Source organism: Pipistrellus hanaki (genome assembly GCF_964339955.1).
Source record: "Pipistrellus hanaki genome assembly, chromosome: 4".
In the NCBI taxonomy this organism is placed as follows: domain Eukaryota; kingdom Metazoa; phylum Chordata; class Mammalia; order Chiroptera; family Vespertilionidae; genus Pipistrellus; species Pipistrellus hanaki.
Window position 1 is genome coordinate 7587436 of NC_140506.1, and position 27634 is coordinate 7615069.

Here is a 27634-nt window from a genome sequence, read left to right on the forward strand (position 1 = left end):
TGATTCAAATAAGAAAACATGATACAATATTTCTTTATTGTTAAAATCATTATTTGTACTCTCATGGCAATCTGACAGGATTTTCCTTAATGTTCCAATATATACATATATATTCTGACCCAAGCATAAATCCAAAGGAAAACGTCCACTTACAGGGATCATCCAGTTTGCCAGGTCGCCATATTTGGAAACCTGCATGGCTCCTAGCATGGTCAGGTTGACATGTCCTCTGAGAAAGAGAAAGAGGAATTAACAGGCAAACTTCACAAGCTGGAAATTGCCAGCAATTAAAATAAATAACTTTGATGCCCCAAAATGCAATTGCTTTCCCCCACCCAACACCTGATTTCCAAATACTTCAGCTCAAGCTGAGGTAGAGAAAGAACCACTAAGAGTTCTTTTTTAAAAATTACAGCCCATATTGCTTCCCAAAGACCCATTAATACAGGCGTGTACAGTGAGCTTGCTGCCTTCAGTGAGGGAGAATGTGGTTTGACTGGAAGGCGAGCAGGAGCTAGGAAATGAACACAGTTTGCAGAAAATGTCAAGGGCCTCAGAAAGAACTTCTTAAAAATGTCTGCTTCGTGATAGCTGGCACAGAGATAGAAATTCCATTCGGGGGGCTCTTTTAATAACAGCAGTTTGGCTGTTCCCATTCCTGACATCCGATGTGAATAATTTCACATCTCTGTGTGCAGCCGAACAAGCCCAGGATGGGTTTCTGGCTGGGAAACGTGTCTATGTTCAGAGGCTGGCTGACACGCTCAGCCGGTGACTCAGCTCGTTCCTCTGTGAAACGTGAGCGGCTCTGTCATTACATACCCTCTAATCATCGCGAATGACTCATCGCTGGAGAAGTAAGAGGCTCCTGGAAGCACAGTAACTGTTTCCTTGCCTATGTGCACGCACGCGCGCACACACACACACACACACACACACACACACACACACAAGAAAAAGAAAAAAAAAGAGTATTAGATTTCTAAGGGTACTGTGGCGGAGAGAGGGGTCTATTCCTTCTCTGTTCCTGGAGGAATGAAGGTAAAATGCAGTGGTATTCAGGAGTGTGGGGGACACTGGAAACTGTCTGCCCTGCAGAGAGGAGCATTCTGTCCCTAGCACTGTTCACATTTGCATGGTGATAATAAAGAGCAAACCCATTTTTTCATTTTATCGTCGTCCTGAGGTTCTCTACAGACAATGCAACCTCTACAGACAATTCAATACCTTTGCAGGCCCCCCAGCAGCCCCACTCCCCTCACCAGCAGGTGCTACATGTGAACAGGACTGAGGAGGAAAGAATCCAGTTCTACCGTGGTCACTGGAGCAAAGAGATTGTGGAACAGCCATGAAGAAATGCATCTCTGGAGGAAATACCACAGGAGATGCACCTCAAATATTTTTTAAAATAACAATAATGAGTAATCTAGAAAGATTCTTTAACATCATTAGGGCTGAATCTTCTCTTTCCACCTCAATCTCCCTCTCCCTCTCCCTTTCCTCTTTCCTCTCTTGACCCCGAAAGTTTCTATTAAAACCCTAGGACTGTGATGAAATTGTGGAATAACATCCTAATACTGCCAACGTATTTAATGGAATCCTCAAGAGGACCACTCTCAAAACTTACATCTCATAATAGAACTGCGCAAGATCTTCATCTAATACTCTCATCTGATTTACGTCTAAGCTCCTTTCTTCTTGTGATCAATTTCCTGTCTGTTCAGGAGCTTCGGGTGCCCAGGAAAAGCTTCTGGTCTCAACCAGAATAGTATTCACAGACCCTTTGCCAAAGGTAAGTCAACTGTATGACCTGCCATGCATTCCCCCAGTGTAATAGGACAGAGGAAAAGAAAGGAAAGGAAAGTTGCCATTCCAAGATTGGAATAGAGAAAGGCTCCTGGACACAACAGGACCAGAGGAGTCTGACCCTGCCCCGCTGTGCAGCACAGCTGTACCCAGCTTCTCAAGTCTTGCCCAAAAGCTCACTCCTCCATCTATATCCCTCTCCATTTGAGCTCGGATATAAAAAAAGAGGAAGACTATATCATGCTGAAATATTTATCCCCCAAAAGCGTTGGATGCTAAACAACGAAAACATTTTCACGTCTTTCAAAGTACCATAAAGCTGAAAAGCTTTAGAAAATACTTTCCAGTGTGGTTCGTAGGAGCTTTCAGACAGCACATAAGAGTTGAGGGATAAAATGAGATGATGCACGCAATGTCCTCAGCCTAATGCCTGGTACACAAAAAGGGCTCCATAAAACGTTAGCCCTGTCACTCCTCTCTCCGAACAACGGCTGTCGCCCCTCGAGAAATCACTGCTACAGGACTAAGCATGACTGTTACGGTGGGTCACACAGCCAGCCTATGGACCGCGGGTTTCAGGACGGGCCTAATACAACCGAACCTTATCCTGACACAAATTCATGTCCAGCGAATTCCATCCCTCACCAACCCTGTGAGGTGGGGGACAAGCAGGATTGTGTCGGAGGACAGTAAAGCAGAGGACCATAAACATCTCTGCTCCTCAGGTCTCTGTGTTAAATCACAATGACTTTGCAATGGCAATTTCCACTGGCTGACGTGCAAGCCGGGCGCTATTTACCACTTCGCAGGCGACGCTGAGGTCAGTGCGGAGCTTCAGCTCTCCCGGTGTGATTTATGAAGCCCGGTTTTATTAAAGAGCCCGGACAGCACCTCTCCTGCAGGGAGCGGTCAGGCCCCTGCCAATACATTCTGGTCTCTTACGAATTACCTTCTTCAGAAGCCAAGTTAATTTTCAGCATTTTTAAACATCCCAATAGCTAAACAAATAGATATTCTGAAGTTGAATCCATGCTTTTCAAGTCCAGTATCAAATAGGGTCAAGAAAGAACTATAATAATATAACCAATACCTTAGAGGAAAAGGGCTCAGAGTAAAGGAGGTAAAGGACAGAAGCCAAGACTGGAAGACTGTGTGTGTCCAGTCCCTGGCAATGTGATCTGGAGTACCTCACTTCACTTTTCTGGGCTCAGCTGCCCCATCTGTATAAGGAGGTTTCACCTGAGGTTCAAACTATATCATGCATGTAAAAAAGCATGCTGAAAATTATGTAGTGCTATAGAAGTGGTGATTTGTTTTTACATAGTTATGAGGTTATTATTTAGAAAAAAAGGATCCTGAGAAATAGCTCTATTATTATCTTAAATTTTCATGCACTGATTTTACCCAGACACTTCATTCTATATTCATTTCAAGGAACTTGTATTAAAAAAAAAAATCCTTTCAAATTAACACAAACAATGAGCTGACCTCTCAGGTAATTTTCAAATTTGAGGAGTTGAGGAAACTGACAATTTATATTCCGGGTTCTCTAGCTCAAAGCTTTTCCTCCCTAATTTGGATAGCTCCAAAATCTAAAGCATCATAAATCCCAAAGAGGACTTTGATGAAAGAGTTAGAATATTATTAAACTGGTTTGCAGCTTGGCTTCCCAAAAGCACCGAATTACTGTTGTACAAAGCAGTTTAAGGTTATACATGACATTTCAGAAGTTGAAATATAAAACTGGTGGCTTTGTTAGGATGGAGCTACTTTTAAACTCAATCAGAAATGCCTACCACCCAACAATGTCATTAGAAAAGAGTAACTATTTTTCTAAGGAAAAAGTGGGCTCCATGAACTCAAGCCTGAAATTGAGAAAATGGAGTTATTCGTTTTGCAAATAACTCACTAACATCATAAATTAATTAAGCCAAGAAGCAAATATTTTCACAGATCAATGAACTACTGCTAAAGGGTACAGCACAATTAAATTACAGCCTGGGCTAAATGTCATTGCTTTATCACAGTGGGCCTTTCAAGCGTTGAGTCATGTTAACTAATTCAACTATTCAACCAGAAGCTGTTTTACTTCCAAAAATTCTCTAAGAATCAAACATCAATTCTTCTCGGCATCTGGCCTTTAAGCTCAGCTCATTTCCCTTCTCTTCTGAGATTGGCTCATACTATGTTTGAATGTGGAATAAGAATAATACGTTTTCGCCGAAACCGATTTGGCTCAATGGATAGAGCATTGGCTTGGGGACTGAAGGGTCCCAGGTTCGATTCCGGTCAAGGGCATGTTCCTTGATTGCAGGCATATCCCCAGTAGGGGATGTGCAAGAGGCAGCTGATCGATGACTCTCTCTCGTCGATGTTTCTAACTCTCTATTTCTCTCCCTTCCTCTCTGTACAAAGTCAATAAAATATATTTTTTTAAAAAGAATAATATGTTTTCAGGGATGGAGTGAATAGGAGTCAAAGAAGGGTGAAGACAAGCAGGTTAAGAATAGCATAAAAATTATCTTCTCAGGGGCAGTCCCATGCTAAGGATAATCATTGGGCCTAACAGGATGTCTCCAGCATGGGCAGTGACACTGGCCAGGGCCTCCAACCTGCTTTCCTCTTTCAGGTTGCTAATCCATGGACTCTAGGTTCTAGTTGCACAAAGAGCTAACAATAAGAGGTAAAGCATCTGAGTGTAGGAACAAGGAGGTGACAAGACCAGAGTCCCTAATTCAAAGAAACTCTTGTTTATATCACTGGGTCATACTTAGTGGCAGACACACTCTTCAGCACCACCCTTGAACCTCGGAAGGATGCTCTCTGACTCTGAGGAGGATTAGAGGACAGGAAGTGGCTCCTATGACAGGAACCCCCACACACCAGATCTTTTCTTTTTGGTACTACGGATCCACACCCACACTCTTCTCATCATGAGAGTGCAGACCTATTTCCACCTGGGATCATCCAAGGGGAGGTTCAGGCAGGAGACCCCGTGGAGGAGACCCCACCTCACCCTCCACCTGGCTGTGCTCCTTCCCTTCTCTGCATTTTTGTTCTTTCTGGGAGATGTCCTTGGCTATGTTTCCTAACCTTTGTTGCAGTTTTTCACAGATATGTATACTCAGCAAGAATTTTGTTTAAGCAGTCCTACTTCTTCATACCTGAAGGCCATAGTTCCTCTTAGGTGACTGACCCTCTCTGACAGCTGCCCCCTAAGGCCTGCCTGGGGGTAATAATAGTAACTCCCTGTACCATGGTATCTTACCATCCTTTCCTGGTTTGCCTAATCCTGGCCACACCCCTGTCAACTGTCCCTCCCTTCAGGCTTCTCAGTCCACGCAGTTATAGCCGGGACTCTGACCGATGAGACCACCAGAGCTCCCACCACAGGATGAAGTTCCACCTAGAATTTTGCCTTGAGCTTAGTCTCCCTAATAACAGTTCTCTGACAAGAAGCCAGGCAAATATGGGGCTTGGAAAGCTCATCTCTCCTCCTCAGTGAAAAATACAGTGACTGCTCTCTAAGAAAAGGCAAAAAAGCAAGCTCAACTCCGTATTGGTATCTGGAATAGAACTAAATCAACAGCAAGGAAAACACTGGGAAACGCGTAATGGGTGAGTTTACCTGCATTGATTAGATCTGCATCAACTTCATTTTCGAATGGATATGGACCCTGTCAAATAAAACAAATGAGTCAACGTCAATTAGTAACAGAAGTTTCCCACGGAACTGAACACTAATACTGTAATATAAATACCGTCTCTAAACACTCCAGGAAATCGTCTTCAAAAGACTTGAGGTGAATCTTCAAAAGATAATTCTGGTATGTGCATGGCTGTGTTTCTCATATTTGATTAGTCTTTCCTACACTAATAATCATGAATGGGTAAATGAAAAATATTTTCTAAATATGATCAAAGTTCGAAAGTAATGTTAAATTATTAGAAATATATGACAATAAAACAGAAAGTATTCATGGCCTACTATGCAGCAATGTTATTCATAAACCTTCCCCTTAGCAAATTTAAATAAATGGCTGCATTATTTGGCTGGAAAGACCAAGAGAGGCCAAGTTTCAGCTTTTTGGTATGCAGAAGCCAAAAGCTTGAATTTGGCATCCTAACCTTATTGTTCAAAACATCTGAATTTTGCTACCTTTGTTTTCCCTTTGCCCACCTTTTCTCAATAAGATTTAAAAATTTTTGAATGCATTTTTATAAGATATCTTTACTTGAATGAGGCAAGGAGTTCTGGAACGTTATATATATTAATTAAAAAAAGGGGGGGAAAGAGAAAAGAAAAAGGTAGAAGAATAAGGACATATTGGTAAAATTTTAACAGACTTTCTATGGGACCAAAATTTTATTTTTTAAGTAAATTGAAGTGGTAACCAATGTTTAGACCTATGTAAATTTCCTTTTACACATTGACCATGGTAATTCACATACACTTATTTCCCTTATTTTCAAACTGAGGAAACTGGTCACTCTAGGTACCCAAACAATACAAGTCTTCTTTTTTGTTTTGTTTGTTTGTTTGTTTGTTTGTTTGTTAAGCTTCACCAGAGGATATTTTCCCATTGATTTTAGAGAGGGTTGGGGGGAGAGGAGAGACACACAGAGAGAAACAATGATTGGTTGTTTATTGGCCTAAATAAAAACCTTACTTTCCAGTTTTCACTCAGAGCCTTACTGAATTTTACTTCAGAGACTTGTTAACCTTCATTCTTGTCCGACTACACAAGAGTTAAAAGTAGTTAACTAAACAGCAAACTGTGAAGTCCTCTGAAGCAGGCATCAGGGGAGACAGAAACCCATTACCTGATGAAGGAGGAGCAGTGAAAACACGTGCATAGTCAGGAAGCATCTACTGCAGCAAATGTAACACTACATACTCACAGTGACCACCACTGTATGGGAAAGTTAAATATGTTATTGTGATGAGAAGCAAATAGAAAGCCTGGGAACTTTAAGCTAATAGTTCAGTTATTAGAAGATTTCACTACATGGAATAGCTAGTTCTCCATCAAGACTGCATAAATACATAGAAGCATGGAACATACTGCAGAATCTCAAAGGGATGGCAGGGGTGGGTGAGTGAGTAGGAAAAGATCAATCAAAAAACTTGTATGCATATATGCATAGCCCATGGACACAGACAATGATGAAAGCTGGGGGTGGGGGGGGGAGGGGTGGGGGATTGGGGTAGGCTAGAAGAGGTCAATGGGGGGGAGTGGGGAAGGGGACATATGTAATACTTTCACAAATAAAGATTTTTTTTTTTAAAGATGAGCAGGGGGGGAAAAAGACTGCATAAATAAAACTTTAATTTCTACCTTACCAAACCCAAGATTCCATTTTCACTCTGCAGATGGATAGTCATATTTGGGCTGATAAAGTTGCTGGCCAGAAGTGGGATTCCTATGCCCAAATTAGCTGGAAAAGAAGATGTTAAGGTAGAACGTGGAAAAGGTAGAGAGATTTACGCCATAAATCTTGCACACACATCAACCCAAAGAGAAGCCTTCTTTATAGGCACTTGCTCTGAATGTAATTACTGAACACATTCTCCAGTCACCCTCTAGGCACTTTTATAATTAAAAAAATAAATAAATAAAGTCACTAATTAATCACAGCTTTTTCAACAACACTGATATGCTTTCCCATCAATATATCAAAGTGGTGGCTTCAGAAGACTAGCCAAGAGGTCATTTTCACTGTAAGACATTCTGTTTGCATTAACATGCTCAGCAAATGTGGACTGCTATTGTATATTATGACTTGTGACCGATATATTATTAAACATGGCTTGACCTTTGTTTAAAAGCAATTTTGACTTCATAAAACTCCAACTAAAAACAAAGATAACTTAACATTCTTAAAAAGGGCTACCATTTCTAAATTTTAAAAATGTTCTGACATTACCAAAATGTCTGCATGAAATTGTTTCGTCTCCTTTGGATCACTGAGATAACATCCACTGGTGACTGAGTCTTCCCAAACCCAAAGGGGAGGGGTGGGGAGGATTGGTGCGTAAGCTTCAGTGAAAACAATTGAGACCATATAAACAGTAGCTGGGTTAAGGCATCAAAGAGTAACTGCGTGTGTTGGATCTTCTTCCTTAGACATCAAAATAGGGTAAATCCTAATATGTACCCTGTGGGTTCAGTCTTGCCTCTCAGTACAAGCAGTGTGAACAGATCAGCTATATGCAGACAAAAACTCATAGACACAGACAACAGTATTGTGGTTACCGGAGGGGAAGGAGAAGGGGGGGTGGGGAAGGAGAAGGAGGGTGGGAAAGGTTGACAGGGTCAAATATATGGTGACAGGAAATTGGACTTTTTTTTAAAAAGTTGGATTTTATGTTTCAATGAATATGTAAATATCAGAATATAGAGAAAGTAAATAGCACTGGCTATAACTAGTACTTCTGAGGTTTAAAACCCTCATCTTGGGTAAGCTCCAATCCCAACAACATTTAGCCAAATGCCAAATTGCACTGAAGTCTATAATATATGAGAACATAGCTAAATAAAATTTTGGTCACCATTTTGTTCAAGAAGGCAAATGGACTATAATTCCAATTTCATATATCCTTTCTTTTTTTATAATTTTTATTTATTGATTTGAGAGAGAGAGAAAGAGGGGGAGAGAAAGAGAGAGAGACATCAATTTGTTATTCCACTGTATGCATTCATTGGTTGCTTCTTGTGTGTGTCCTGACTGGGGATCAAACCCGCAACTTTGGCATATCAGGACGACACTTTAATCAACTCAAATTTGGGCAGGCCAACTTCATATAGTTTGATATCTGTAGATTATGTGCCACATTTTGTAAAAACTGATCAGCTGCATTAAAAGTTACAAAGACTTATAAAAGAATCGCCATGCAGCAGGCCTGGTAGCTGGGAATATGGGAAAAGCAAGGGCCTCGTCTTTGCCCCCACAAAGATAAAGGATACCATACATGCCATCCTCAAATTCAAGAGCTGCCCGCTTGATGATGCGCTCCCTCACATTGTCTCCAGCTTTCCCGGATTTGGCTTTTACATCTTCCGGTTTCCGGGTTGATAAACGCTTTAAGATAAACAGGAAAAAAATTATTCGTCATTGAAGTACACCTTGGATTTTTATCATGGAAAAGCACAAAAGTTTACTAAAAGAAAAAAAAAATTTTAACTCTCTCCTACTACTATTATGAGGCAAATCTACAATATAACAGTGTTAAAAAGAGAATACCCAGAAATCATTTTTTTAAATCCTCACCCATGGACATGGTTATTGATTTTTTTCTAGAGAGGAAGGGAGAGAGAGAACAAGAGAAACTTTGATATGAGAGAGAAACATCAATCGGCTGCCTCCCTTATGCACCCTGGCAAGGACCAAACCAACCCTGACCCGAAATCGAACCCACAACCTTTTGGTGCACAGGACAACACTCTAACCACTAGAGCCACCTGGCCAGGGCACAAACAATTCTTTAGAAAATGAGGGAAAGAGGTCAGATTTCTTTGAAGGGCAAGATATACTTGCTCTATCTCTTTGAAGCAATTAATCCCCCTGCTGACTGCTCCTACCGCCACCTCCCAAGACTCCGGCAACTGCGTTCTCCTCCAGTGCTCGGGGGCTGAGGCAGAACGAAGGGAAGAGGAACAGACTTGGCCTCTGCTTTTGCAGAGCTGCCAGAGTGTGTTTACCAGGTGTTGCTGCTCTCAACAGCCTATTTCCACCTGCAGAGTCTGGGCTGGTTTTGCTTCCAGCACATCACAGGGCTCACAGACGTATCCAGCAACCTGCCAGGAAAGTATTTCCAAGGCTGACTCTCCTAACACAGACTCTGGTTCCCATTTTCAAACGCTCCATCACTTCTCCCTAGCTGGCTGACACCAGCTGTGAATCGCAGAATGACTTGTTGTTGTTGTTGTTGTTGTTGTTGTTGTTCAAAGGATACAGCCTATCTCTGATTCCCTGATACCCCCAATACATGTCTATTCTGCGGCTGATTCCTTGACACTTACAAATCTTGGTATCCATTCTGGTCCAGATGGTCACTCTTCTAGCTCTGAGTATACGTGAAATACCTCCAATGCTCCTGTAAGCCACGCCTTGCCACAATCTCCTACCCACCAGCTGCCTAGAGCCTGATGCCTAACACTAATGGGCAGCGGCATTCTTGCCAGACGCTGTAAACCGTAAAGCAACCTTAAGGTAGACAGACATTGCTGCATGATCAAACATGGACAGTCCAGCAGGGGGACAGCCTTGGAGACCTGATTATCCTTCTCTACCCCAGGGACAGGGGAGGTGGAAAGGTACGCATCTTAAGTCAGAACACTCCAGAAGCCTGGAAACCAGGGTCACCAGGCACTGCTGGGCTGGACAACAGCACAGGTGACCATATCCCTTCACGATGGATACATGAGAAGCTCATACTAAGATCCAAAGCGAGGCTTCTGCAAGGCTTTAATTCCCTCTTATCTGGAATGAACCCAGGGACACATGTCTCTGAAATATTGACGATGAAGCCAAGTCAACTACCTCAATTCTCTTCTCATATTTTTCTCCCTTTATAAGGCGATGGACATAAATCTTAGGAATATGGATGTCTTCTGGGGCGAAGGATCCAACATCTACAATTTCTTCAACCTGTACAAAGAGAGAAAGAAATTTTAATTCAATAGTGAAAGCTTAAAATGAATCCTTATTTAAAAAAAAAATGAAGCATATGCATTTTCACTTCCAACTTAGGTTGCATACACAATGTAATAACACACACACACAGGTGGATGGGCAAAAAGAGGTTTACAGTTGTGAGTATGCAAAACAGTTTGTTCTTGTTTTATTATTTATTCATTATTGCATTGTTTTCCATACAAACAATTGCAAATCTACTTTTGCGCACCCTACATCTAAAAGAGAATATGTGTGTAGCCTGGCCCATGTTGCTCAGTGGTTGAGCATTGAACATTGAACTATAATCTAGGAAGTTTGATTCCTAGTCAGGGCACATGCCAGGTTGCAGGCTCCATCCCCAGCTGGGGGCATGCAGGAGGAAGCTGATCAATGATTCTCTCTCATCATTGAGGTTTCTACCTCTTTCTCCCTCTCACTTCCTCTCTAAAATCATTAAAAATATATTTTTTAAATATATAAAAATAATAAAAGAAAATGTGTGTGTGTAATTTATTATCAGACCTTCTGAAAATACAAAAGAAAGAATTCAAATGCATGTCTGAGCATAAAATACAGAACATAAAGCTCCAGAACTCGGTCTTTGCCTAAAACAGACTCAGTTGCAAATCTGTCAAATGGTTTGTCAGTGCAGCTGCTTGCACGCTCACACACTGCAACTCAACTGTGCACACTTGAAAGCATCTCCCTCAAGACCAGATTTCCAAATGTAATGGGAAATTTATCATATCAAAGGCAAGACTCTGTATCAACATCTGCTCACCCATTGGAGAGCTTTCTAAATGCAGATATAAATGCTATTGGTAACACATTTTAATTATTCCTGTTAGCTTCCTAGGATCGTGATCAACATGCAACAGCAAAAATCATTTTACTTACAGACAGACTATTGATTTCAATATGGAAATTTCAAAAAACAAATATTAACTAAAAACTAGAAATATCCAATGTAATTATATTTAAAGTCATTCACAGGGTAAAAGGACATTTTCTGAAAATAAGAAGTGACCCAAGAAAACCAGCTATTCTAGAATTTTTTAAAAAAGGAAAAAATGTTTATTTTTATATCAACATAAAATATGAGAATAACAAGGATTAAGAAAAACTATGGTCACCCAGTGTGGCTCTGTGGTTGAGCCTTGACCCTGAACCAAGAGGTCATGGTTCAATTCCTGGTCAGGGCACATACCTGCGTTGTAAGCTTGATCCCCAGTAGAGGGTGTGCAGGAGGCATCTGATCAGTGATTCTCTCTCATCATTGATGTTTCTATCTCTCTCTCCAAACCCCTCCCTCTCTCTAAAAATCAATAAAAACATATTTTTAAAAGAAAAGGAAAGAAAAGAAAAGAAAAGAAAAGAAAAGAAAAGAAAAGAAAAGAAAGAAAAAGAAAGGAAGAAAGAAAAAGAAAGGAAGGAAGGAAGGAAGGAAGGAAGGAAGGAAGGAAGGAAGGAAGGAAGGAAGGAAGGAAGAAAGAAGAAAGAAAGAGAGAGAGAGAGAAAGAGAGAGAGAGAGAGAGAGAGAGAGAGAGAGAGAGAGAGAGAGAGAGAGAGAAAGAAAGAAAGAAAGAAAGAAAGAAAGAAAGAAAGAAAGAAAGAAAGAAAGAAAGAAAGAAAGAAAGAAAGAAAGAAAGAAAGAAAGAAAAACTATGGTCAATGTTGTTCTGGTCAAAGAATTATCTTCCTGGTGCCAAGAATAAATATTACCTTGAAGACTCCAAGTGCTTATCTTAGTACCGTGGTAGACAAACTGTGGCTCATGAGCCACATGCGGCTCTTTGGCCCCCTGAGTGTGGCTCTTCCACAAAATACCACGGCCTGGGTGAGTCTATTTTGAAGAAGTGGCATGATAAGAAGTTTAAGTCTTAAAAAATTGGCTCTCAAAAGAAATTTCAATCGTACTGTTGCTATTTGTCTCTGTTGACTAATGAGTTTGCCGACCATTGTCTTAGTAGATACCATACCCAAGGCAAACAGCTATTTTCTTAAAGAAACTGAGTTGTATACGGAGAGTTCTATGAAATGAGTCTCCTAAACTAGTAACTGAACTCTCCACCAGTTTTTGAGGTGAAGTAGCCCTCCTCCTGCTCACACTCCGTGGACAAGGAAAGCACCAGGGATCACAAGAGGCTTTTTAGTGCCAGTGCACCTGCTGCCCAGCAGCTGGGAAGGAACAGGACATGGGGGACACAAGCTATCTTCTTTGATAAACACACGGATCTTGACCCAAATCATACAAAAAAACCCAGGAAGAGTTAGGAAACATGGGGGCATCTAAACTGAAATAGTGATACAGATGTGCACCGACTTCCACCTGAGAATGAGTCAGGGGGAGGCAAGGGGACCCCATCTCTGTGCTCCGAACCTCTCCACACTCCGGCATTTCCTCCCCAGCTGGTGACCAGGTGGCGGAGGTGGGGCAGGCAGGGCACTGAGCACCTGCCACCTCCTCCCCCACAGGACTCTCAGCCATTAGGGCTCCTGCCCACCTTCACACTTATTCCATTCAACCCTTTGAAGACAGCCCTGACTTTAAAAATTCATGGGTACATGAATCCATTATCCTGGGGATAAACATGAAGACTTCCTATTGGTGAAGATATTTACCACAGCACTTGCTAAATTATGAAGGAGTTGGAAACAACCTAAATGGTTAATGACAGGACAGATGTAAACAATATCGGGTGCATCCACATAATGAATAGTTAATGACAGCTCATAATTCAATGTTGACTCATTGGTCCTATATGTAAATTATTTCTATACCTACCAAAAACTGAAAGGGAATACACTGAAATACTAATAATTATCATCTCCGGGTGATAGGACAAGTTATTTTTATTTCCCTTCTACTTTTATAATGAAGGAAAACCTACAATGTTCCGTTTTTGTTTTGTTTTTTAAAGATGCAACAGACATCAAGTAAGTACTTTTCCAAAACGAGAAAGTACATAAGTGAGAAATGTACCAACTAGCACATGTGAAAAAGAAAATAGTAACACTAAGAAAAGCAGTGGTTTCTAAATTCTGAGGCACTTCAAGGTTATAAAATATATTAAGAAAACCTTTTTGCTTCCATTTTTAAAATAATGTGAATTATTCCCCATGTCTAACACTCTTCCCAAAGCTCAGGGCCTTCTGTCTCCTGCTTGCATCATTGATACAGCGCCCTCACTGGTCTCCCTGACTTTATGCTTCAGCAAGGGCAAGAAATACAGGGGAAAAGGGCACAAAATAGTACTTCTCACTTAAGCCATAAATGCTGATAGCAACCAATCACTGTTCTCTTCCGGTTCACCAAAGAAAGGTTCACACACACACACACACACACACACACACACACACACCCCAAATTAAGACAACATGTCTTCACTGAGAGTAAATGCATCATGACTTTCCCAGCAATCGAGAGGAAGACACTGGTGAAACAGCTCAGATAAAGGTGTGCCTCAGGTGCCACCCCATCAGGCCCACCTCTGCTCTCTGGGTCAGATGATTTCTATACAGTAAACTGTACGTGCAGCATCTGTTCAAACTTCATCCACACTCAACAGTGTGGAAAACATCTCTACAGAAATCAATGCTTTCTCCGAGTTGGTTGGTTGACTTCCACAGCAAAGGAAGGAAAAAAAATGCGAAGTACAAACCAACAGGAGAAAACATGTTTTCAGACAACCTGTGAAAAGAGTTTTGAAAAAACTGAAGAGGCAGGACCATCTCAATGCTACCCATGGAAGGGGCTGAGGCCTCTGGGCTGGTTTTGTGTGATCCCGAGAAAGAACAGTAAGAAAGAACGTGTGTGTGTGTGTGTGTGTGTGTGTGTGTGTGTGTGTGTGTGTTGGGGGGAGTCTAGTGAGATCAGGCAATAACATAAGAGTCAAAGGGATCTGAAAAAAATGAATAAAATGCACTTGTTAGGGAAAAATAATAATAAACGTGTATAAGAGCGCTCACGAACGATGGCAGAGACACACCACCTGAAGTCACAAGTGGGTGAGACAGAGAAGAAGGAACAAAGAAGAGGCCTCAGTGCAAAGCAATGGGCGAGCGCAGGTGTCCTCCGACAAGGTCAAGTTGGAAGCAAGGGAGCTAGGAGCCACCCAGACTTCTCCTTGGCGCTATGCATAGTTCTTCTGTGGCACCATCTGGTCCATCTAAAAAACCCAGACACTGAGGCTTCTCTAATTAGTACTTGTCTCCAGTCATTAGCAGGAAAAGAGAGGCTGGGAAATGTTAATTATTATTGATTTGAACTCTGTTTTCCAAGGTTGCTTTCTCTGCCCTGCACGCATCCTACTTGATAATTCTGAAAAGTTTTATAATAAAGCTCGGCGGAGGAAGATCAGAATTCATCCTTGGGTGACAATGTTTTTGTTTCCACTTGGCAAGTACTATTTATATCGCAGGCAAAGGAACAGAGGAGCTGCCAGGCAATAACTTCCTTATTTTTATTCCATTTATTTCTTTATTTTTTACTGACAACCTCCATCCGTTACAGCTGCAGAAATGGCCAGGCCCTGGAGGCCGCTAGTGGAGAAGGAGATGCACCTGCAAACCCGGAGGTTTCATGACACAAAGTGAGGGCTGTGGGGAGGGGAAGAGGGAGGAGTCACACGGCAGACTTTTTCCCTCAGTCATTCTAACTTTCAACAAGGTTTAGAATGACCCTGCCTGGGTTGCTCAGTTGGTTGGAGCATCGTCCCAGTCACCAAAAGGTTGCAGGTTCAATGCCCGGTTGGGGAGCATATGGGTTGATGTTTCTCTCCCTCTCTTTTCTCCTTTCTCTCTCTCTCTAAAAGCAATAAACATATTCTCAGGTGAAGATTGAAAAAATAAAAAAGGTTCAGAATAAACATTCATCTTTTGCCAAGAAATAAAAAAGCAGACAAGCAGCAGCAATGATGTCTGTAATCCTATGAAACACCAACTCAAATTAGCGAAAGCTGAAGACTAGGAAAATGGAAGAGAAAGGTGATGAGAGATAACAGAACCAGGTACATGTTGGATGCAGAGGTGCTCTGGATGTCCATGTAAGCCAGAGAAAATGAGATGACTGGTACGGAACATAGGAGAAGATGGCAGAAAGCTAAAAAGGCTTGGAGCACATGCATGTGGACTTAGAGGTCCACACAGGAAGGCATGGAAACTGAAAACACGAATGGCTATTGAAGAATCCACAGCCTTAAAAACATGGTACAGTCGTTACTGAAACCTGGTTGACTGGATATGATGCCCACAGACATTGCACCACATGCAGTGAAAATAAGCTGCCCAAGGGTGTGATCGGGCAAGGAAATGGGCACAAGTCCGGGAAGCCACGACCTGGGGCGGAAATGTGAGAAAGTGTATTTACAGTGATTTCAAAGAAGAAAGAATATCACACCAATGGCTATGGAATCAGAGTGCTCACTAACCTAAAGAGGTAGATAACATATTTTATAGAAATGATAAAATCGGCTCAGAAATAAGACAGTGCTATCATGAGACACTAGTTTTCAAACACCTTCTGTTCATGATATTCTGCTGATAAATCCTCTATTGTCCTCTGACAAGTTTTATCTCTCAGAATGAAACAGTGAGAGAGAAACCATGATTCTGGATTTCCAACCAATGAGGATAATTGCTTGGTAAAGTAGAAATGATGGAAACCCTGAGAGAAAGTGACAAGGTAAAATTGAAATTTGCAGGAGACCAGGAACTGAATCCTGGACATACATAAAAATGGACCCAGATCTTGGAAGAAAAGCAGATTTCAAAAAGTTGAGTGCTCAGAAACTCTTAGTGACCCATGGGGCTGGCCAGGCTCTCATGCCCCATGCAGACATGTGCAAACAGATCATCCTGATGACAAAGAGAATGATGTGAAAACAAATGAAGGTACAAAATGGTTTCTGCTGGCTAGGAGAATAAAATAGGCCAGTACTAAGTGAATGAAATTAATGATGTCATTAAATACCTGGCCTAATAATTTTTTTAAAAAAAGAAATAAAAGGTGCCCGTCAGCAAATGATTGGATTAAAAAACTATGGTACATCTACACAATGGAATACTATGCTGCCATAAAAAAGAAGGAATTCTCATCATTTGCAGCAACCTGGATGGAATTGGAGAACATCATGCTGAGTGAAATAAGCCAGTCAATGAAAGAGAAACACCACATGACCTCACTCATTTATGGATAATAAAGAACATTAGAAACTGATGAACCAAAAGATAGATATAGAGACAGTAAAGCAACAAGCAGACTGTCAAATTACAGCGGGGAGGGTAGGGAGATCTGGGGGAGATAATAGATCAACCGAAGGACTTGTAAACATGTATATAAGTACAACCAATAGACACAAAACTCTGGGGAGGAAGGGTATGTATAAGAGAGGGGTGGGGGCAATTGTAAGATATGTACACAGATAATAATTTAATTTAAAAATAAGGAGAAAAAAATAAATAAAAAATTGTCTTTATAACCAAGTGTCAAGATACAAAAATATTATAGGTTTTTTGAAGAGAAAAAAAAAAAAAAGGAAATAAAAGCCGAAACCGGTTTGGCTCAGTAGATAGAGCGTCAGCCTGTGGACTGAAAGGTCCCAGGTTCGATTCCAGTCAAAGGCATGTACCTTGGTTGCGGGCACATCCCCGGTGGGGGGTGTGTGCAGGAGGCAGCTGATAGAGGCATCTCTATCATCAATGTTTCTAACTATCTATCCTTCTCCCTCCTCTCTGTAAAAAGTAAATAAAATATATTTTAAAAAATAAATAAAAATAAAAAGGAAATAAAAGGGTTTAGCTAGCTACCAGCTCAAAGACTATACTGTAGAAGATACCCCCAAAACTCCAAAAGAATCTTCTTCAGAGTTCAAGATAATCATCTTCAACCAAACATCCCTCATTACTAAATGAAAACAGTTCTTCCTCCCTCCATTGTCTCATTTAGAAACACTGGATAAGAAGGGAAATGGATGATGATGCAGTTGAAACTCTTTAGAAGAAAAGCTTTACCTAAAATAACTCAATTTATTAAAATTATGACCAGCAGCAAAATAAGTAGGACAGATTGATTCTCCCCCCCCCTTAAGAAATAGAAATATTACTTTACTCAGAGACTATCCCAATGGTTTCCATAATGTGGGGAACTTGTGTGTGTGTGTGTGTGTGTGTGTGTGTGTGTGTGTGTTTAAACAAACTTAAGAACAGCTTATTGTAAATATTGTTTTCATTTCCACAGACTAATACCACATCCAAACAGTTCATCCCATGCTGTTATTTTGATAACACATTTTCTTTGACCCAAAATTCCAATCTTCAAATAACATTCAGGAAGTATTACAAATATACAATTTTATGTCATATCTTTTTTCTAAAAGAAAATTTTATTAGAACTATAGCAAATCCAGAGAAGTAATTAAAGTGAGTACATCCACACAAATGAATTAAAATACTTCTAACATGTTAATTCGAAGCACCAGTCTTATCTATAATAGTAAGAGGAAAAAAAAAAAAAAACCACTATACCATTATCACATGCCCCCAGGAAAGCAGGAAGACATGATATAATTAATAGAATTAAACTAGGAACACTTTTCAATGAAGAGTTATGGAGAAACAGGGAGAAAAGGAAAGTTTGTGTTGGGTTTTACAGCCCCAGAAATACTGCTTCTTAGTGATGCCAACTAAAATGTTAAAAGGTTACTATGCAGCAGAGAATGAATATGCCATACTTATTTATATAAAACTACACATATTAATCTTAGTAAATGTTAAGCCCAGCTTGTTACTCCAACCTGGGTTTTTCTCTCAAAACTAGAGCTTGCATGTTAAAAGTTTTTTGTTTTGTTTTTTTTAGTATTCGTCACAACCCAGCAGTTTGAGTTCCTGCGTGAACCTAAGGAGTAGCCTGACCTTCAAGTCCCTGGCTGGCACAGACGGCCGAGACACAGGAATTCACCGACAAAAACCAGATGGCCAACTCAGGGACACTGCCTGCTCGCACAGTCCCTCCAACTGACCTCTTTGTTCTGCTTTTCCTCTCCCTCTTTATAAAAACCTCTGCCTGCACTGGGATGTGAAGAGAGGTTTTTGAGAACAGGGTCCACACATCTTCTCAAATCACCAGCAACTTGAATAAACCCCTTTCCTTCTTACCAGCACTGACTCACGAGTTTGGCTTTTGATGCTGCAGTCAAACAAACCTGGGTTCGGTTACCCTACCCTTTAAGAACTTGTTTCCTTCCATTTTAGGCTGTTAATCATCCTCACTGCTCTTTATTATGCAAGAACACGGTATTTAACACAAACTGCAAGGGAGAACTGTGTTAAACTCTAACATCTCCAGAACATAGATAATGGCTCTTTAATAGAAATTAACTCAAATTCAGCTTGGGAATGACTCAATAATTCCTAAATTTAAAATCACTTCCCATGTGCAACAGATAAGAACTTCCTTTTTCACTTCATCTTTTAAGTGTTCTCCATATGTTTTCATTTCTATGAAGCAGTAAGCAAGGCAGATTCCTAACCCTATTTATTTCATTACAAATTAAAATGCCATGTTGGTTTTCCCTGATTTAGTCTAAGAAAGGTAGGCATAACACAAAAGAATAAACTTCAAAACAAAATATCCTCTTTCTTCTCTCTGTGCTTCAGTTTCACAGACTAGCCCTTTAAGTCTAAAGAAATTCATACCTAATATCACATTCTCTGCTGTGATTTTAGTATTGAGATAAAATGGCCCTTTCCATCATACCAGACACACAGTCAGGCTGGAATCACTTGGTTCCTGATTTTCAAAACAAACTGAATCTCAGCCTCTAGTCCTCACTAGGAAACCAGGACCAGTCCTAACTGGAAGGCCCTCATTCACAGCAATGATGGAAACCTACAGGGAAGAGAATTGATTGAGGTCCCAAATCTAGAACATCTTCTTGCCATATGCACCTCATCCCCAAAACTCAACACATTTTAAAAAATTAAGAATAACAATTAAGAGAAGCACCCTGATCTTTTGGTCAGAATTTATCCATTACAGAACAGTTACAGGGATTGATAGAAAAGATAATTTACTGATGCCAATATGTTGTAAGAGAGTAACTTTTGTCCTTTTGAATCTAATGGCGTACTGACTTCTTCCATACTTTCATACTGCCCAGAGGCCTGGAGCGGCTGGGGTGATGCGGAATGCCTGCTTCCTGCCCCACCCCCAGTTGCTCAGCACCTGCATACCCAAGTTAACCTGTCATCTTTATTGGGTTAATTTGCATACTCACTCCTGATTGGCTGGTGGATTTCACAAAGATATGGTCAATTTGCATCTTTTTATTAGTGTAGATGAGATAACAGAACATGCTTCAGAGAACTGGACTTAGGACTGAGCCCTAATTATCATCTAGAACTGTGTTCCTATGTGAATCATAGTCATTTCATCTCTAACATGTGGAAGTTTAAATGATGCCCAATATTCGTCCCAGCCATTGTGTAAGAGCTCACAATGACCCTGTCCTGTTTAATAATATAGTGAGTTGTGTTTCAGAAACCACAGACCAAAACCACAAGTCATGCAGCAGAAGCATGTGCAAAGGAGAGAACTTGGCCTCCCGCTGCACCAGAAACCAAAGTCTCGTACGCCTTTCCCCCAAAGGAACAAAAGGACGAGGACATGATTGAAGCTAGAACACCTGAACCCTTCCAGAAGCCAAGGGCCTGTTGTCTAGGGAAGATCTGCTGTTGACGTCTCTTTACCGTAGTGGCCAAGTGCCAAGGTCCTCCGATTAAACCTTGCCCACAAGCACTTCCGCTACCTGTTCCCCCAGCCCCTTAAAAACCCTGGTCCAGTGAGCAAGATGGATCTGGGGGACCATTCGTTCTCCCATCTTCTTGGTTGGCACCTCTGGATTGATAAAACTTTCCTAACTCCAAACTTGGCCATTTTAAGCCTTGGTATTTCGCAGCACCAGGCACTCTGACTTTGGTTGGGTAACACTTGCATGCTTTATAACAAGACCTTAAGAGTCCACACATTCATGCATCTTTCTAATTATTCTAGGTTGTGGACCGCTAGATCAATTCCCTCCTGCTGGGTGTATTTTGGTAAATGAAACACATGATTTTAATTCCATGCCACTTAGTATCTTCACTACCCTTCTGAACTTGTGTGTTTGCTATGCTATTGCTTTTCTGGCTAACCAGGCTATTGCATTTGCTGAACCAGTTTAATTGCCACCAATTTTATAATCCTCTGCATGTCTAGTTAACTACCGCATGGTTTGCTCTGCTCTAGCTGAGTAATAAGAGCCTCCTGAATGAGACACACTATCTATTTCAGCCAGCATTCAAAGGCACACCATGAGATAAAAGGATCCTGGAGAAGTCAGAGGCAGTGAGGCACAGTAATAAGGAAGGGAATTACAGAACAGCTGGTGGCAGATTATCAAGTCTCTCGATGCAGGGCCCAACAAAGGCTTCAACTATAAAGGAACAAGCACCAAGCACAAGGCATTTTTTTTTTTTTTTTTTTTTTGCTTTCTTAGACCACAGCAGGATAATGATGTCAATCAACTAGAATGGGCAGAACATTTCTAAGCCTGCAAAGGACGCTTGTATTTTAAAATTACTAGCTCTCGATGACTCCAAAATCATTTATTGAGCATCTATTATGTCCCAGGCATTGTGCCAGGGGCTGGAAATACAAAGATGAGTGGAACAAGGTCCCATGAGGTGCTCAGTCGAATGGAAGAGATAGGTAAACAGCTGATCACAATATAACATGGTAATAAATGCTTCCACTGAGCAGAAAATGAGATAAGAAGGGTGGGGAAGGCATGTCAGGCATCAGAAATGGCCTGGAGTCAAGGAAGGATGTGATCTATGGGAGAGGTTAAAGCTGTGGCCCCCATGAGAGGACTTAGGATACACAGAAATGGGGTGGTGGGGATGGGGGAGTCAGGTAGCGGGGGGGGGGGGGGGGGGGCAGGCAGAGAGAAGTTAGAAATTTTTATGTTATGGCATGAGGAATCTAATTTTGGAAAAGCTATCCAAAATAGCCACAGCTACCCTGATCAAAAAAGAAATGTGATTTCCTTCATTCTTCAAAAAACTCCCAAGAGAGTTCACCTTCCCGAATGCTATCAAGGCAGTTTTGTTTTGTTTGTTTTTTTATGGTGGCTTCTCTCCAGAAAGAACACTATTAACAGCTTGGCAATTACAGCCTCTCTCTATTATTAATTTGGTTGTGCACCTGGATTTTCTACAGGTCTAATAAAATGCCCCTGGGAAATTTGAATATATTCTAATTTTAGGAGGCTGCCATATGCTATAGGATCAAACTACAGAAATGTGTTTATAAGAAACATAACCAGTCCAGCCAGCACGGCTGAGTGTCCGCCTATGAACCAGGAGATCACAGTTCAATAACCAGGCAGGGCACGTGCCCAGGCTGCGGGGCTTGGTCCCCAGGGTGGGGCATGCAAGAGGCAGCCGATCAATGATTCTCTCTCATCATTGATGTTTCTCTTTCTCCCTCTTCCCTCCCACTCTGAAATCAATAAAAAATATTTTTTTAAACTAAAAAGAAATAGAACCAATAACACAAAAGGGGTCAATGACTAATGTTGACCATTTTTCCTCTCACACATTTCTTTTTTAAATCACTATGTAAGCCAGGACCTGAAAATGCCTTATGTTTATGAGTTATAGTCTTGAACCAGAAAGATTTGGGGAATAACTCCCAGAAAAGAAAAAAAATAGCAGCTAATTTTTAAAATGAACAGTCTTATATAAGCCTTAATTATCGTTTCAGCATTGGTAGACTAGCTGCTCTATATTTGAAGTGGAAAAAATAACACTTTGACAAGGTCTCTGAAGGGAGTGAGGAAAGCCACTGTTATTTTCATGGGAGTGACTTTAAAATCACAAGCTAAATTCTTAACACCAACATGGAATAAATCCATAGTAGGTCAAAAGCTGGCAGTTAAACTGAAGGAGAAAGCAAAATTAGTGAACGGAATCTTTGTCCTTTTTACAGGAAGACAATTTTGTTCCGAGAGCATCCCCTTGGTGTATGTCAGTCTACTATGCCTTGTTATCCAATAACCTTTCAGGAGAGAATACCACAGATAAAGAATCCAAAACCATTATATTATCTTAGAATCTCCCTCTGGCCCTTTCCTCCCTTCTCTTTTTCAACAGAAACTATGTCCCCATTGGCAACGAGAGGATTTGGTGGGAAATCGTGACCATAAGTTTGAAAGAGCTGTCTCAAAGCAGTGAATCAACAGAGCAACTGACTCACGCCTTATTTTAGGAATGGGTTCTGTGGGGACAGCTGCCAATCACGGTTACCTTCTCTCTGGCAGCCTCACCATCTCTACTTCCTCAACTGGGTTCCTGCTGAGGGTTTCAAAATGCTCTTCCTTATCTAGTCTACTAGCACAGCCGATCAAGTTCATGCCCAGGTTAGAGAACCCCCCAAGAGGCTGGGTTCGAACTCAGAGAGCCTAGCTCCAGAGCACACATCACCACCATCCTCCTCTTCCCTCTCACACAGCTGCTCACCTACAAGGAAGACTCAAGAACACTTGGGAGTGAATACTAGAGACATTGATTCCTATAAAAATAACTGGATAATAGGAATAGCAACATGTAAAACCACAAAAGAAATGCAAACAGCCCTGAACCGTTTGGCTTAGTGCACATGTGTCAAACACAAGGCCCGCGGGCCAAATCCAGCCCGCCAGGCCTTGCTATGTGGCCCGCACCGCGCTGTCATCATTGCACTCCGCTGTCAGTTTATGACATTGTCAGTTTATGACTGTTCAGTAAACCATTCGGCCCGTGATTTAGGCTGGATTTTAGATTTTGGCCCCTTCTCTGATTGAGTTCGACACCCCTAGCTTAGTGGATGGAGTGTCCAGCCTGCGGACTGAAGGGTCCCAGGTTCGATTCCAGTCGGGGGCATGTACCTTGGTTGCAGGCACATCCCCAGCAGGGAGTGTGCAAGAGGCAGCCAATTGAAGTTTCTAACTCTCTATCCCTCTCCCTTCCTCTCTGTAAAAAATTAATAAGATATATTTTTTAAAAAGAAATGCAAACAGCCAATAAATATTTAACTTCCTTGGTCATCAAAGATACGCAAATTAAAACCATAGGACAGCATTTTTCACCTGGCAAATTATCCAAAAATAATTAAGTATAATGACCATATACTTTCATATTTTATTATAGGGTTATAATTAAAATTACCTTCGTGGAGAAAAATTTAGCAATATTTAGTAAAAGTTTGTAAAATGTTGATTTACACATCCCAAAATCCACTTCTAGAAATTCTGTCACAGAAAATAGACATGCACAGAAATAAGGATTCTCACTAAAACATTATTAATAATAGTGAAAGAAAAAAAAACAACAACAAACAAACATAAAAGTACAACAGTAGATGCCCAGCTGGCGTGGCTCAGTGGTTGAGCGTTGATCTATGAACCTGGAGGTTATGGGTTCAATTCCAGGTCAGGGCATATGCCTGGGTTGCATAAAACCTACCTCATGGATTATTATAATTCGTGACTTAAAATGCTTTGCATAATAGTGCATGGTATAAATAGGACTTGTCACTGTTGTTGTTATTTTCATTATCTCTGGCTATAACTCTTTCACCTCGCCAATATTTCAATTTGTAGAGTCTCTTGCACTCTAGATATGGTACACTTTAGTTGAATCCATTATTCTTGGAGCATTTTACTGCCATTTTCTGGGAATTAATTTCATGAAAAGTTTTCCTATCTCTTTATAAAGCCTACTCCTCTTTAATACATATATAAAATAGTTGGTAGACTAAAAACATGAACAAAGAAGAAAAATAACTGAGAACTTCTTGGGTACAAACATATTGCCAAAGCATTAAGAAAAAAAAAAAATCTATAAATAAAACTAGCTAAAATAATTTTTTACCAATTCTCAAAATTAATAAGCTTTGCAAATTCTTCAAATTGAGAGAAATGGAAATTACATGGAAATTTTCAAACTCAACATCCTTAATCCTATAGCTTTTTAGTCAACCTATAGTCATCAGAGTTTGGTAATGATGGGTTTTTCTTCCCTGAGTTTTATCTGTGCCAGCACAGCTTAAAATTTTTTAATGAAATTATAAATTGAAAAGAATCTTTTTACAATGCAAGGCAAAACTTTAATCTCTTTCGAAAATTAGGGAAACTAAATAGCTTCTTTAACTCTCCTCCTTCTGCTCCTCCTCCTTTTTCTTTGAACGACTCAGCTCCTTTTCACATAAAGCATAGAAAAGGCACTAGATTTCTTCACATTTCTGTTTAATTTCCCTTCTATGAGACTCGGATTTAAAATTCTCTTCAAAGAAATTGAATGTGGACTTGGGCATTCAGTGACACAGACACTGCATTAATGGTAAATCTCAGAAGCCAAATCGGAGGAGTGACCTATATCTTGGATATGAATGGTCTTGGTTTCTTCATAGAATGAACCACAGAGTCAAAGACCATGACTTCCCAACAGTTAAGTCATTCTTGGCTTCTAATCTTTCACTGTTTTCCCCAAATTAACCACGTATTTCAAACTATTTCATCTAAAAACAAACAAAATAAAACATCCTTTTTCATGAGTCTGAACACTCAGTGGGACAAAGCCTTTACAAGGAAGCAATGAAAACATATCTGTAGACTGATTATGTTTATGGTTAACAGTGTGCTTCATCCTAAGGAAATATGGAAAAATACCTATTTTTAGACCCTTTGTTTGCAGGTGGTGGTGTGCCAATGGTTAAACATAAATCATCAGTGAATATCTGAGGCTCTCTTTGTTCATTTATTTCTCTTGTTCCCAAAAGAGGAACAAATGTTATTTTCACTCCAATAAAGTCAAGATGGATATGCAGCAGGAGCAGGTTTCATGAGGGGACAAACTTTGGTTTTCATCCCAAACCAGAACCTCTGAATTTTTCAAACCAAAGTACAAAAAAACAAACAAAACAAAAAAAAAACACATAGTGATCCATTTTAAATATGACAACAGAGAGGTATTCAATTTTTTTTTAGGGTACATGGTCTGAAGATATTAAATAGAAAATTCCAGAAATAAACAACTAATAAGTTTAAATTGTGTGCCATTCTGCGTAGCATGAGGAAATCTCACACCTTATATGCTGGCTGCCTGCTAGTCACTTAGTATCTGTCCTGGTGATCAGATCCACAGTCACAGTATCACACTGCACAATGACATATACACATTATATTGTTACAGTATAGTGTTATCACTGTTCTATAATAAGATAACTTCTTACTGTGCTTAACTTAAAAATTAAATTTTATCATAGGCTTATATATAATATAAGAAAATTCTATATTTTAAAGATGTAGTGATATGCAAATAATTGTTATGCCTTGAAGCGTAATGACTGGATCATGGATCAGCAGGAGGGTTGAGCAGCGAGCTACAAGTGGGAGGTGGAGAGCTACAGGAGGGGGTAGGGCAGCAAACTATAAGGGGAGGCCAGGGGGATGGGGGAGCTACAGAAGAGCAGGGCAGTGGGCGCAGAGCTAGTGGAGGCGACAATAAGCTACTGGCGAGCTACTGGCGCACAGATTCGTGCGCAGGGCTACTAGTAGTATATAGAAGGAACAAGGTGTCATAATGCTCCCCTCAAAACTCATCATAGTTTTTGCAGAATGTCAGGATTCAACATATTTAGGTTGATTTTGATGGGTTTTAAATATTAGGTAATTTACTGACAATGCTGACAATATATTAAAACATAATGTAGGTTAGTTTTTATATAAAACAGTAAGATTTTATAGATTGGGGGGGCGGGGGTAATAGAATCTCCATTCCCTTGCACCTGGAGAACTTTGGAAGACAGGAAAGGCTGGGGAGAGTGTGCCTTGCTAGCTGCCACCCATTACATCATTCTGCAGACATCCTTATTGGGTCAGTGAGAACCATAGCAGTCCTCGGAGGTTTATTAACCAAAGCAGCGGGAGGGATCAAGGTGAGAACACAGCACTCCAGAGCTTTAGAAAATGCATTCAAACGCCCTATCTCACTGGTGCTCAAAATAGACCTGGGAAGTAAAAGCAAATAAGAGGTGCTACAAAGAAGCTGGGATTCTAAAGTAAAGTACTTTGCCCAAGGTCACAATTCTAGTGAATAAAATGGTATTATTCATCTCAAGTTCTATTTACAAAAAAAGAAATATACTGACCTCCAGACTCACTCCTGGGACCTCTTTCTCTAGGTGGTCTTTTCCCTTCCATGATTCTAACTTACCAAACACATGCAGATTGGTCCCAATTATATAACCCCTTTCAGACCCCTCTTCCAGGCACTGCACATGCATGTCTGTCTAGGCCTGCAGCATCATCACCAGAGTACCTGAGAGCTCCCCTTCCCCTTCTCCTGCAAGGCTCTTCCTCCCAGGTCTCATCTCAGTAGGTGACACTGCACTGCTCAAGTCAGGCCTGGGAGTCGTTTTAATCTCTGCCCTTCCTCCACCCCAACATCCACATCCAAGGCATGGGCAAGTCTGATGGAGTCCTCTTCCAAAGTACTGCATGCCTCAATGCCAGCCCTTCCTCACCTCCACTCCACTCGAGTCCAAGCCACCATTCCCACTGGCCTGGACCACTGGCCATCTGGCCTCCCTCAGGCCAGGATAAAACCCATCCCACACAAGACACCTAAAGGAAAATCATGACCCTTTCATTTGCACTAAAAAAAGTCCAAGCTTCTGTAACAGCCCACTGAACACCTGCATGTTCAGAGTTTTGCAATTCTTACTGATGAGCATCATAGCAACGAAGCCCTGGTGCTGTCTGCGCATGTCATTTGCAGATGGAGTTGGAACTTGACCAGATCTTCCGGGTGTCCTGGTCATTAAGCCACTCAAGTTTCCTAGTGACCTATTCCCAAAAACTCACCCAGGTCTCCGTTTTCTCACTTTGACCTATTGTGATAAAACTGATTCTCCTCACATCTCACCTTAGGATTAAGAGAATCAAGTGAGTTAATATAATACAAAAAAAAAAAAAATGCTTTGAAACACATTATACAAAGTAATAGAAAATGCATGCTACCGTAGAAAGGGTGCTCAAGTATGGAGTTTTCTGAGCCTTTGTTTACAAGA

The 27634-nt window shown here is 40.8% G+C and overlaps 1 protein-coding gene across 1 annotated transcript in view; it reads right to left on the reverse strand.

Annotated features, from left to right (window-relative positions):
- OXCT1 (3-oxoacid CoA-transferase 1) overlaps positions 1–27634 on the reverse strand; it is a 107230-nt gene that overhangs the window by 48660 nt on the left and 30936 nt on the right. The window contains exons 8-13 of the mRNA XM_084881695.1: positions 10351–10458; positions 8775–8889; positions 7151–7245; positions 5435–5483; positions 823–895; positions 154–229 (exon numbers count right to left, since the gene is read on the reverse strand). Coding sequence (XP_084737821.1) covers positions 154–229; positions 823–895; positions 5435–5483; positions 7151–7245; positions 8775–8889; positions 10351–10458 — 516 coding nt within the window. The remainder of the gene's footprint in view (positions 1–153; positions 230–822; positions 896–5434; positions 5484–7150; positions 7246–8774; positions 8890–10350; positions 10459–27634) is intronic.